At 29.2% G+C, this 12,877-nt stretch overlaps 1 protein-coding gene across 5 annotated transcripts in view; it reads right to left on the bottom strand.

Moving 5' to 3' along the window:
• Positions 1–7,229, bottom strand: part of LOC115875519 (coiled-coil domain-containing protein 102A) — a 31,540-nt gene extending 24,311 nt beyond the window's left edge. For 3 of the 5 annotated variants that reach the window (XR_004049018.1, XM_030890994.1, XM_030890997.1), the window contains exons 1-2: positions 7,106–7,229; positions 1,836–1,979 (exon numbers count right to left, since the gene is read on the bottom strand). Coding sequence is in view for 4 of the 5 variants with exons in the window: in XM_030890994.1 (XP_030746854.1) it covers positions 1,836–1,949 (114 nt within the window). In the remaining variant the exon portion in view is untranslated. Of the gene's footprint in view, positions 1–1,835; positions 1,983–6,878; positions 6,894–7,105 lie in introns of those variants that run through there. The other 2 variants (XM_030890995.1, XM_030890996.1) reach the window with 2 other exon arrangements.
• Positions 7,230–12,877: the final 5,648 nt, after the last annotated feature.

Here is a 12,877-nt window from a genome sequence, read left to right on the forward strand (position 1 = left end):
ATAAGAACAATTCTTCACTACTGGGTACATTATAAAATAGGACAAATAACACCATTGCGAAAATTATGTGTAGGTACACAAAAATACCCATTAACACCTACCTACTGGTTCTAAACATCTTATTTTTAATTTGTCTTTCAATTTAAAGTTTCAAATATTTTAGGTTTATCTTCATATTACTCTAAATAGACCCTATGATTTAATTTATTTTGGCTGGAGCTATAATTCAGCAAACTTCATATACAGTATGTCCTCGGACTGACTTTACAAGAGGAACTTTTTTTATTAATTACTTTTTGAGACAAATACATTCGTCATAAAAGATTTTGCTTGTTCTAAAATGATTAATCCCGTTTATACTTTTCCAAATTTCCATACCGTTTTAGAGAAAAAAATAGGCGCCGGGAGGCACGTAGAGCCGCCCATACTAAAATATGTTAATAAAAAGTTGGAAGGCACTTCTTTTAGTTTCAAAGTAAAAGAATTTTTTCAATTTTTTTTTATCTCAAAAACTGCTACTTTGACTGATTTTGATGTTGTTACAAATTTTCTTGCAAATATTATTCCTAATCTTACATTGAAAACCGCGTTTCCCTAGCTACTGTAATTTTGAAGTTACGATTTTTTTAAATTTTTAACCCCCTCCCATACCCCCTCACCAAACCCTCACCCCCACCAAAAACTAATGGCCAGATTCTCGGGTGCCACAGTATTTTTGTGCCAAATTTGGTTAAAATCGGTTTAGCGGTTTTTGAGTTATCGTGTTACAGACGGGCAGACAGACAGACAGACAGACACCATGAAAATATTTTGTATTTAGGTCATTTATGACCAAAATAACTCATTTTGAGTGAAATTAAAAAAACTTTTTTCTTGCCGATCTTAATAGCCTACCATACCTATTGGTATGGTCGGCTAAAAATTGATTTTTTGTTTTGAATTTCCTCAAAAATCAAAATGCGTTTTTACGGTAATATCGTTTCGTTTTCGTTGTTTGATAGATGGTTATTATTAATTAATAGATGGTTATTTTTAATATAGTAAAGATAGTATAGGAAATATATATATATAAATCAACTACTTATATTTCGTATTTTTTTCATTTTTCTCTAAAACGGTATGGAAATTTGGAAAAGTATAAACGGGATTAACCATTTAGAACCAGTAAAAACATGTAGAAAGAATGAACTTTTCCCAAAAAGTTAATAATACAGATTTTTTTTTTCTTACAAAGACAATCTGGGAACATAGGTACTGTATATTTTATTATACTTCTTAGTTGGTGGCTATAGTACTTTAATCTATTTCCATAAAATTACTGAAGTTAATAAGGAACATATAAATAAAAGATTAGGGTTAAAAAAAATTGCCAGAATCTTTTACCAACTAGCACTGACTAACCTAAATAAAGATTTATATCAAATGAAGAATTTATAATAATTGTTGATTTCAAATATTATTATGGTTTTTTAAGTAAAAATGTAATATTTCTTATATAAGTAAAAATACCTTTTTAGTAAAAAAAATTCTAATAAACTAATAAATAACTACCGCAAAGTGCATTAAATTAAACCAATGTGGTCCCACATCTAGCGTAGCAGATTGACGCGTAAACAAGCTAAAAGCTAAGATGACCAGCTGGTAGTAATAGAGCTGTGATTTAATTAACAGTAACTGCAAAAATTCTATGAAAAAATATACCAAAACAATAATTTGAGAAATTGTAGTCCAAAACCAGAAACATCATAATTAAACTATCTATATCATATGTATCTATTCCTAAAGCAAATTTATAATATTAATTGATATAAATATACAAAAATATTAAAATGTACCTCATTTGCTTCCCATTCTGTGACATCACCAATCCTGGAAGACACCACAGAAGCAGTATCATGTTCTCTGGGGTGTTTTCTTGAAGACGTACCTCCACTGGTACTTTGAGCCATTTTGGTACCAAATTTTTACACAAAATTCACCTGCTTAAAGAATTCTTAGTTAAATTCTCAATGAAATTAAAAAAAACTAACAATCAAACATAAACAAAAATATAATAACACTTAAAATATAGTAAAGTACATTCACTTACTATTTTACCTAGTACTATGGGGTACCCTATCTAATATTATATTATTAGGTATATTCACAGACTAACCTAAACAGATGCGACAAACAATGCAAATGTGAAAATTACATTTTGGCGAATGCGCCAGGCAAATTTTTCCGTTAGATTTGTCATATAGGCGAATTTTACAGCGGACCAGCAAAGTAACCTCCATTCGTTTACTAAGGAGCCACGCCTCCTTTGTGTAGAAAATAGAGAGGGAATTTTGTAGTTCGGAATCAAATAGAGATGATTTTAATTTCATTAGTTTTTTTTCAATTTTTGATACATTCACAATCTATACCTACTAATATATATAAAATTCTTAACCACTCAACGTAAGAAGCTCAATTTTGGCATACAGGTTGATTCTAGGGTGTAGAGGTTCGATAAGAAGACATTTTTCGAAATTCCAGTTCCAAAGGGGTGAAACCATCCCTCAAATATTACAATATTTTTTATTTAAAAAACGGTCAAGTTTCCGAAAAAACGCTTAAACACGTATATTTTATTTTGTTTTTTTTACATAATTTAAGATTTTTTAAAAATGTATACAGAGTGATTCGAAAAATCTGGTCATTGATTAATCACGATCCTGCTTAAAGCGCTTGATCTAAAAAGCTGATTTTTGGAAAACGGATTGACTTTAGGGTGTAGAGGTTCGATAAGAAGGGATTTTTCGAAACTCGAATTCTAAGGGGGTGAAACCACCCCTCAAATATTAGAATATTTTTTATTTAAAAACCGATGAGTTTTTCGGAAAAACTCTTAAAAACGTATATTTTGTTTTGTTATTTTACATATTTTAAGATTTTTTAAAAATTTATACAAGGTGTTTCATAAGATATGACCATTGAGTAATCACGATTCTGCTTAAACTGCTTGACGTTTAAAGCTGATTTTTGGTAAACGGATTTACTGTAGGGTACAGAGATTCGATAAGGAGGGGTTTCTCGATTCCAAGAGGGTGAAAATGCCCCTCAAATATTACAATATTTGATATTTAAAAAACGGTTAGTCTTTCGAGAAAACGCTTGGACACGCATAATTTATTTTGTTTTTTACATATTTTGATTTTTTTTAAAAAATCATACAGGGTGTTCCAAAAAGTTGGGTAATTGATTAACTACGATTCTGCTTAAACTGCTTGACGTAAAAAAATTATTTTTGGCAAACAGATTTTTCGAAAGTCAAATTCCAACGAGATGAAACTACCTGTCAAATATTACCAAGTTATATAATAATATCGCCATATTGTTTTTTTCTGGGGCTCAGGACATAAATGTGAGAACATTTTATCCAGTTTGTATGTTAATGGAAATTCTTGCTTTGCTTTATCATCACCATTACAAATGATTAATTCGACGCAAACGAAGTCGCGGGTACACGCTAGTAATTAATAATAACTAAAAGATATTAATACATTTTAAAAAAGGTTCTTTACTATTAGGTATTTTTATGTATTTCTTATTTTATATTATATAATTTCTAACTATATAATTATTAGAAAGTGACTTCGCTGCCGGCGCCGGTTCCCTTAATGGTTGCCGGCTCCGGTTCCATTGACGGCTGAAAGAACGGCGGAAAGTAACGCCTAGCTATATCCAATTTTGCAAGAGCAGCTGTGGCTCCGTTACTGAGACTGAGGTCATCACTTCGTGAACGAGAGGTCCGTGGTTCAAATCTTACGCCAAACTAGAATTCTTTTATTTTTTTACTGCTGTTTTTATTTTTAAAAAAGCTGTAAATATTTAATAGCAATCAAAATACGGATTGCGTTGGTTTCACTCTTTTTGGTGAGGTTAGATTGATTATTTGGTGGAGTTAGTTGCGTTGGTTAAGTTGGTTATTTGGTGTTGATTGCATTGGATAGGTTAGCTATTTGGTGGGGTTGGATTGGTTTTTATTAATTTACATTTGTTTAGCGTTGGTTAGTCTCTGACGTTAACATTTTTATTTTCGGAGCAGGCATCTATGCTCCCGAATTGTGGAAGCCGGCGCCGGCAGCGGAGTCACTTCCTATACATATACTTCCGATTACAGGGTGGTCTGGGTCACAATTTCTTTCTTCTTAGTCTAAATACATTTGCAATATAAATACATTTGCAATATAAGAGATAAAAATTTGTTGACACCCGACCTCCGTTTTCCGTTTATTATAGGCGCTCTGTGCTCTCAGCTCCATTGGAACGAACTATAATTATTATAATTATCCCTAAATTTCATCTCCCAAAAAGGGAAAAAGTCGGTACAAACATTCCGTAAAAATTGTTTGTGGGAGTTTAATATTTTGACAAAGGTAAATTCATCCCCTAAAGAGGTGAAATTAGTGGTGGAAATTTATATAAAAATTTGTAAAAATCTCGTCCGAAGAATATACAATAATTTTGTTATTAATAATTTCAAAGGTTTCTTAAGTAACGCAATGACTATATGAGCGGCGACTATGAAAATTCATCCCCGAGGAGGGTAAAATTAGGGCTGAACAATTATAAAGCAAAACATAAAATAAAAACCTGTTCATTCAAAACATTACACAATAAAGGTTTCTCTAGGGATTCAATAAAAAATCCGTCCCTTAAAATAAGGGAAAAAATGATTGTAAATGTTCGTTAATATTTGGTATAGAAGTATGATATTTCGGTGTGGCATACTTACGAAGCGTTTTCTAGAAACTCATTTCCTAAAGGGGTAAAATTAAGGGCAAAATTTTATGAAAATTCGTTACTACTATGTGGTTTAAAAGTACATAATATTTATGAATTAAAATTTGGCCAAATATGCTTAAGTATAATTGGGAAGCAATAGTATAGAGTAGAAGAAACGATTTTTGAAAATTCATCATCTCGGGGATGATAGGGGTGAAAGTTGGCATGAAAATTTATTACTACCTGGCATAGAAGTATAATATTTTTACAAAGTATATGTAGTTAATAAGTCGATTATTTGATCGAACTGTATGTGTATTTAAATTCACTTTTTTCGTATTAGAAAATCTAGGTATTTTCGGAAAAAACACCCACAGTTTTTGATATAATTTAGTCCTAGAAAATCTAAAAAATGTATCTTCTTCAGTTTATAGTGAAATGTTTTCTCATCCATTGAAAGCACACTTTTTTAAAAGCATTTTAAATAAAATCAAAACAAGAAACTTAAACTGAATAGCTGAATTAACTAAAACAATACTAAGAACACCGTGAACTAACTAAATGTAAACCAACAAAACCCAACAGAAAATTAAAATCGGAAACAGCTAATAATAATGATGTATGTAATATCCATGTGAAACAACTGAAGAAACTGACTTAAAAATCCTCTGAAAACCTTCAATATTCCCATCTTAGATTCCCATATCCTTTTTCTAGGACACTGTTGCCAATTCTACTTACCAATTTGTATAAACTATATCGGTATCACGGCACATGCAAACAATATGCCGTGTCTGTATCATAAAAGTACCTATTTGCTATATAAAAGATCAGCTGCTAAATTTTAAATCAATTTAAAATATCAAATAAAATTATAGTAGTGCATAAAACTATTAACAAGCAGGATATAAAAATAATTAAAGATAATTTAAGCTGGCTAATAGTAGATAGACTTTAGATTAATATTTGAAATTAACAGCTGGAAGTACAGCTAAATACAAACGGCAAGCTGACAACAAAGATCCTATTCTTTAAGAATTGTATATTTCTGATATTTTATATAATTTTTAATTTTAAAGAAATCGTCATTTTCTTTATACATATGTATTGATCTTAACCGATTGTTAAAATTTGTAAATTTCTCATACTTTACAAATAAATATTAGCTGATATTTCCTAACATCATGTAATAGTTATTTATTATTATCCAGGAGAAAGCGCTAATACAAGTACATATAACATTTAATTCTCACATAAAAAAAGTTCAAGCTGGCAATCTCGCTTTGACTTTATAATCGTGCGGCGGCTGCGACGGCAAGACGAGACGGCGCGGTGTATCAAAGGCAAGGTTAAATGCGAGAAAGAACGAAAGAAATGGAAGCTTAGGGAAGGGGGGAGTGCGGGAACGATTTGAAGTCACCACAGCTGTTTGTTTGGCCGAATATTTTGCCTTCATCGACGGTATCGCCGCCCTGTCGTCGCACTTCCGAACATAGGTCTTTTTGAACACAAAATTTCCCATAAGGTGTCGCATCTGTTTAAGTTAGTTTGTGGTATATTCTAAGAATATTAACACATTCAGGGAAAAAAGACCCATTTAACAACTATAAAAAATTGTTAATAGCATTTTATAAATATTTTCATACACCCTGTGTTATATTAAAGATGAATTAGAAAATAATCAGAAAAATCAATGCTGCTTGGCATTCTTTAAATCAGATGTTTTTCTGATGACGTCCAAAAGTAGGTATGTAACATTAATACATGATTAAGTACATAGGAACAACCTATATATTAAAACCAAATATTGATAAATATATATAAAATATTGGCCACAATATTAAAAATCTTAAATTGGTGGATATTTTAATATAAATATCTAAATGTCTGCTCTAAATAATTGCAGAAAATGTCTTGATCCTGAACAAGCTACACAAGGCTACTATTTGGAGAAAATGCAGAAGAAATATATTAAAATATGTTACAGAAAATCCGAGGAAATATTATTAATATATTTCTATAATATCTAATCTATTCCAGTTAAATAATGCTAATGATTACTTACTGTAAAGGGTTTAACAAAAACTTATATGTTCATAAGGTAAAATACGAATTTAAATAAATACCTGAATTAGACGATCATCTTAGTTTTAACTTAACTGATTACAGTTAAATAAATCAACTCTAGTAGCGAGAAAACACATCATCTGTGACCGATTTTCACGAAAAACAAGAGAAAAAAGGCTAAACTAGGCGATTCTAGATACACTGTGATTACATCTTCGATTTTAACCTTATTTTATAGCAGTTGCTTATTTATAATGAAACAATTAATAACAGTTGAAACTATTACCTTAAGAACTTTAAACTTTTTCACAAAATTCACATGGCTTCTTAACAATATTCACTATTAAAATCGGTAAATAAACAAAAACTTTATCGATATTCCTCCATGGATTTGTTATCTGTCATCTGTCAAAACACGACAAATTCTCTGTAACAGCTTGATAGGTGCTGTGTTGCCAGTAACAACCAAAATATTTAATATCATTTTTGTTTATGAAGCTTGTTTTAAATTTTCAAACATCGAAATTAAATTAATAAATGTCTAAATCATATTAAGGTATATTATTTATTCAGATTTGCAATATATTAAGATGTTTATTCAAATTATTATGCAGGTAGTCGTAATTATCTGAAAAATAATAAAACTCGGCAATGCGGCACGGATTGTATATTTAGTTGCCTATAGATTAGAAGCTCTATGAAAGCTTTATTGAATTTAAATTCTAAAAATTATTAATTTATTTTCGCCTGTCTTCCAATTTAATGTAGCGAAATATATTTTATTATAATTCATTTTAATTTTAATATTATATTATGTTATAATAAATTTTAAATAATTAATGATGTCATAATAATATTAATAAAAATACAGTTACAGCAAAAATGAGTCCATATATCCCGGCCAAAATGTAAATGTTTTTGTTTATGATTTTTACTATGTATTGGACAAATACTGAAAATTATTTGTTATAATATATTGAAATATAAATGCGATATGGTACCTAGATACATGAAAAGTTATAATACATAAGAATACCCTGTCTACTAAAGTGAGATAAGATTATATCGCAGATTTTTTCTTTGACATAATATTTATTTAAACAATTACTCAAGGCACTCAGGACATTTTAATGCCCTGTGATTTATTTTTTATTGTAGTAGGTAAATAATATTTGAACAAAAAATTCCGTACTAATATGACAATGTTTTGAATATAAACTTGTAGCAAAACTCGAAGTAATAAGGTTTCATATCAAGATTGTTACAACAATTTTGATAACATAGAAACATTGAACTATTTTTAAACTCAAATTAGTGAAATGCGGCTCAAGCATATTTGGTGACTACTGTTAATATTCACCTGAATTTTATTTTCTTTTGGGTTCAGACGGACTGCACAAAGTGAATAATTTATAATCCCACCTTGGCTAATTTGATTGCTACTTTAGACTTTAGAGTAAAATTGAATAACTTTATTAATATTTAATATTATTTGTAGATTTTACATTACTTACATACATACATACATACATACATACATACGTACATATAAATTGCCATTAGAGTTTCGATTATTTATATAAAGGGTGTCAAAAATCTATTTTTTTGACACCCTGTAGGAGGGAAGTTAATCACTGCTATCTTATACAGGGTGTTTCAAAAAACATGTGCCATCTCTCGTGGAGAAATTCCTCACGTAAAAATAAGATTTATTTTTCATATCAACATAGGTCCGAATATGCTTTATTTCTTAGCTACAGGGCGTTTCGATTTATTATAATTTTAACCCAGAAACTTTTAGCGTTTCAAATAAAATTTTGAGGGTAAAAGTTACTATAAATGCGACATATTTTAAAGCTAAATATTGTAAGCAGTTTAATGCCGATTAAAAATTGTCTCTTGATATTTTGTCGATTTCGGCCTCCTTAATGAGATAAACGCATTTTTATTATTGCCTTGATCCAAGTCTAATAGCTTTATAATAATACCTTTAAAAAATTTAATATCATTAACTTGCGAAAGTTTTAAATAAGTATTCATTGATTCCTCATCAAAAAATATGAAAAATAGTTTCTATAAACATGGGTATGGAAATGCATAGTTTTGAAATTACAGGATGTTAAAACGTTTTAAAATTAGGTTTTTTGTATTTATCTGAAACACTATTATTTTTTATTTGAAATTGCTGTAGATTGGACTAATAATAATAATAATAACTAATAGTAATAATATCCCAAAAACGCAATGGAAAATGAAACACATAAACTGTACTGGGACAGAACAATCCATACCGATATAACAATAATAAACAATAGGCCTGACATAACACTGATCAATAAAATAGATAAACAAACATTTATTATCGATATCGCTGTACCCAGCGACAGCAACGTAACATCAAAAGAAAGAGAAAATATTGAAAATACACACCACTTGCTATAGAAATTCAGAAAATGTGGAAACAAAGTAAAGTAACAATTATACCTATACTTATATCAGTAACAGGTATAACTACAAAAGCATTCTCCCAACATATCAATAGATCTACTCCCATACATTGATACTAACATGCAGAAAGCTGTAATCCTAAAAACTACAACTATAGTAAGGAAATTTATGCAATAGAGAGACATATACGACTTGGTGTTAACCCGTCATATACTCTAAAACCACAATAGTGAGTAACTAGAAACGTAATAATATATTTAATAATAAATTAGGTAAAATATATAATTTATTAATTTTATTTTTATTTTAACTTTATTAATTGTGATTCATAAAATTGCTCACAAAATTTATCTCATCAAGGAGGCCGAATTTGGCAAAATATCAAGAGATAACTTTTAATTGGCATTAAACGGCCGACACAATTTTGATATCAAACGAAAAGTCAGTGGCGCACATGTTTTTTTTAAAATATTCCAGTGATAACCCATATGTACGTCCCTGATGAATTTATCGACACTTTTTTAGCATTAAAATATGTAGCACTTATAGTAACTTTTACCCTCAAAATTTCATTCGAATCATTAAAAGTACATGGAAGAAAATTATAATAAATGGAAACATTATTAAGGCTTTAACACCCTGTATCTACGAAACCAAGGGCGTAGATAAGGGGGGGGGTACTGGGGGACAGTACCCCCCCCTGACGCTTGACGAGATACGAGAATTGAAATAGTCATTGACTATGAAAAGATTTTTTTAAATTAAAATCCGACATAAGAACACTTTGTATGCTTTTAATTATGTTGATTTATCGTTTATAATATGTTCTACCTAATTAAAAGCACACAAAGTGTTCTTATTGGCCAGTGCAGATTATAGTTTTTATAGTTTTTTTTGATAGTTTAGAGTTTTTTTTATAGTTTATAGAAAATTAACTAATAAACGTCGTTGTTTAATTTTTGTTTATGTTATTTACAAATCTATATTTTAATTTTTGTGTTATGTTTTTATATCTTTTTGAAGACAAAAAAATCGCCGTCGTTTTAATTCGACAAAAAAATTCCGACGGTGATTTTTTTTGCGACTTAATCATAGTACCACCCCCATAGCATACACCTATCTACGCCCCTGTACGAAACAAAGCAGAATCGGACCTATCTTGATATGAAAAATAAATCTTATTTTTACGTGAGGAATCTCCCCACGAGAGGTAGCATATGTTTTTTGAAACCCCCCGATGAGTACAGTCCTAGAAAAAAATAATACCAAAAATATTTGGAAAATATATTTTTCTAGCATAATTTCATAATGCAAACTAAAGCAAACCAAATCATAAAAAAATATTACAAAAATATAACAGATATTAAATGAAGTTTGCCCAGAATTAGGACCAAGAAATAAAAACTCTTGATTTTGAAGAGTAGCCCACGTTTCATATATGATATATTATTGAACCTAAATTCTAACAAATTATTTGCTTACATCTTTGTAATGTAAACAAAAAAATGGAATTTTCTGTCATTAAATATATAGTTTTTTTTTATTATCTGTCTATCAGAATCTAAAAAATAGTAGAATAATTTACATTTTATAAGAACTAGTCATGCACTTTGAAATATGCATATATCTACTTATTGGTGTAATTGATAGCCATTTATTATAATAAATATAACAATAATTGTAGGACTTTCCACAGATTATAAGTTCCTGTATTTATTACTAATTAATATTTAATTACTGTAATGGTGCAAAAGTTATAAAAATATTTCTAAAATTAAATTATAAGTGCTTAATTACTATAAAACATAAGTGATTTTTTAATTATGCCTACTTAGAGTTTTTACTGCAGTACATGCATACAAATGTATTTCTACCTATTGAACTAAACTTTTTTTTTTTAAATTGGACTTTGTAGTAATATCTGTAATCTGTAAAAGTATCACTGGAGGATCCATAGAAAGAAATTTCCCAATTTTTCAGTGACTTTATATTTAAGGAGCAATTTTCTAACGGAAGTAAAAAATGTCTAAATCGATTAAAACAAGAACATTTTTCTACAGTATGTCCCCAGATTGTCTTTACAAGAGAACAACTTTTATATTATTGACATTAAGAGAAAAAATAATTCTTCATAAAAATGTTTGCTTGTTCTAAAATGGTTAATCCCGTTTATGCTTTTTGAATTTCCATACCGTTTTAGAGAAAATTCAAACACAAAACCATAAAAATACAGTTGAATTTTTCCTAAAAATCAAAACGCGTTTCTATTGCAATATAACTTCGTTTTAATTTTTTGATAGATTTATTCATAGAATTTTAATTAACGTCATATTTTGTGTTGTTTTAAAATACTACAGAAACGGTGATGATAGTTATCGAAAAATATGATACTTTATCAGCATCGAAATTAATTATAACTATTATAACTATATATCTATCAAAGAATGAAATCGGATTGATATTACCACAGAAACGCCTTTTGATTTTTAGAAAAAATTCAACAATATTTTCATGTTTTTCTTAATTTTCTATAAAACAGTATGAAAATTTTGAAAAGTATAAACGGGATTAACAACACATTTTAAAACAAGCAAAACTTTTTATGAAGAATGCATTTTTCTCAAAATATCAATAATAAAAAAGTTTTTCCTCTTGTACAGACAATCCGGGGACATACTGTATAAAATTCTCGTGTCGCAGTTTTAGTTACCTTACTCCTCCGAAACTGCTTAACTGATTTTGATGAAATTTAATTTTTTATACCTCTAGGTGATAAGGATGGCCCACCCCAATTTTTTTTGGACAAAATTTGTTATTTTTATTTTTTTTATGATTTGGCATTAAAATATACATACCACTCTAAATTTTCTCCCTTCTACCATCAACCCCTATTTTTTAATAAGGCTTGTTTTTTTAAATTTTTTATTACCTTACGTTGACCGATTTTAATGAACTTTTATATGTATCATCAGAGGCTCTGAGGATAAGTGGATAGCTATTTTTTACCCCTAAGTGATGGTAAGGGTGGCCCACCCCAATTTATTTTTTGACAAAATTTTTGATTTTTATTTTTTTATGATTTGGCGTTACAATATACATACAACTCTAAATTTTCTCCTTTCTACCATCAACCCCTATTTTTTAATAAGGCTTGTTTTTTTAATTTTTTATTACCTTACTCCTTAGAAACGGCTTGACCGATTTTGATAAACTTTTATATGTATCATCAGAGGTTCTGAGGATAGGCGGATAGCTATTTTTTACCCCTAAGTGATGGTAAGGGTGGCCCACCCCAATTTATTTTTTGACAAAATTTTTTATTTTTATTTTTTTTATGATTTGGCATTAAAATATACATACAACTGTAAATTTTCTCCCTTCTACCATCAACCCCTATTTTTTAATAAGGCTTGTTTTTTTAATTTTTTGTTACCTTACTCCTTAGAAACGGCTTGACCGATTTTGATGAACTTTTATATGTATCATCAGAGGCTCTGAGGATAGGCGGATAGCTATTTTTTACCCCTAAGTAATGGTAAGGGTGGCCCACCCCAATTTATTTTTTGACAAAATTTTTTATTTATATTTTTTTTTATGATTTGGCATTAAA

This window comes from Sitophilus oryzae, unplaced genomic scaffold, assembly GCF_002938485.1.
Source record: "Sitophilus oryzae breed Bouriz unplaced genomic scaffold, Soryzae_2.0 scaffold_1389_pilon_pilon, whole genome shotgun sequence".
NCBI classification, from domain to species: domain Eukaryota; kingdom Metazoa; phylum Arthropoda; class Insecta; order Coleoptera; family Curculionidae; genus Sitophilus; species Sitophilus oryzae.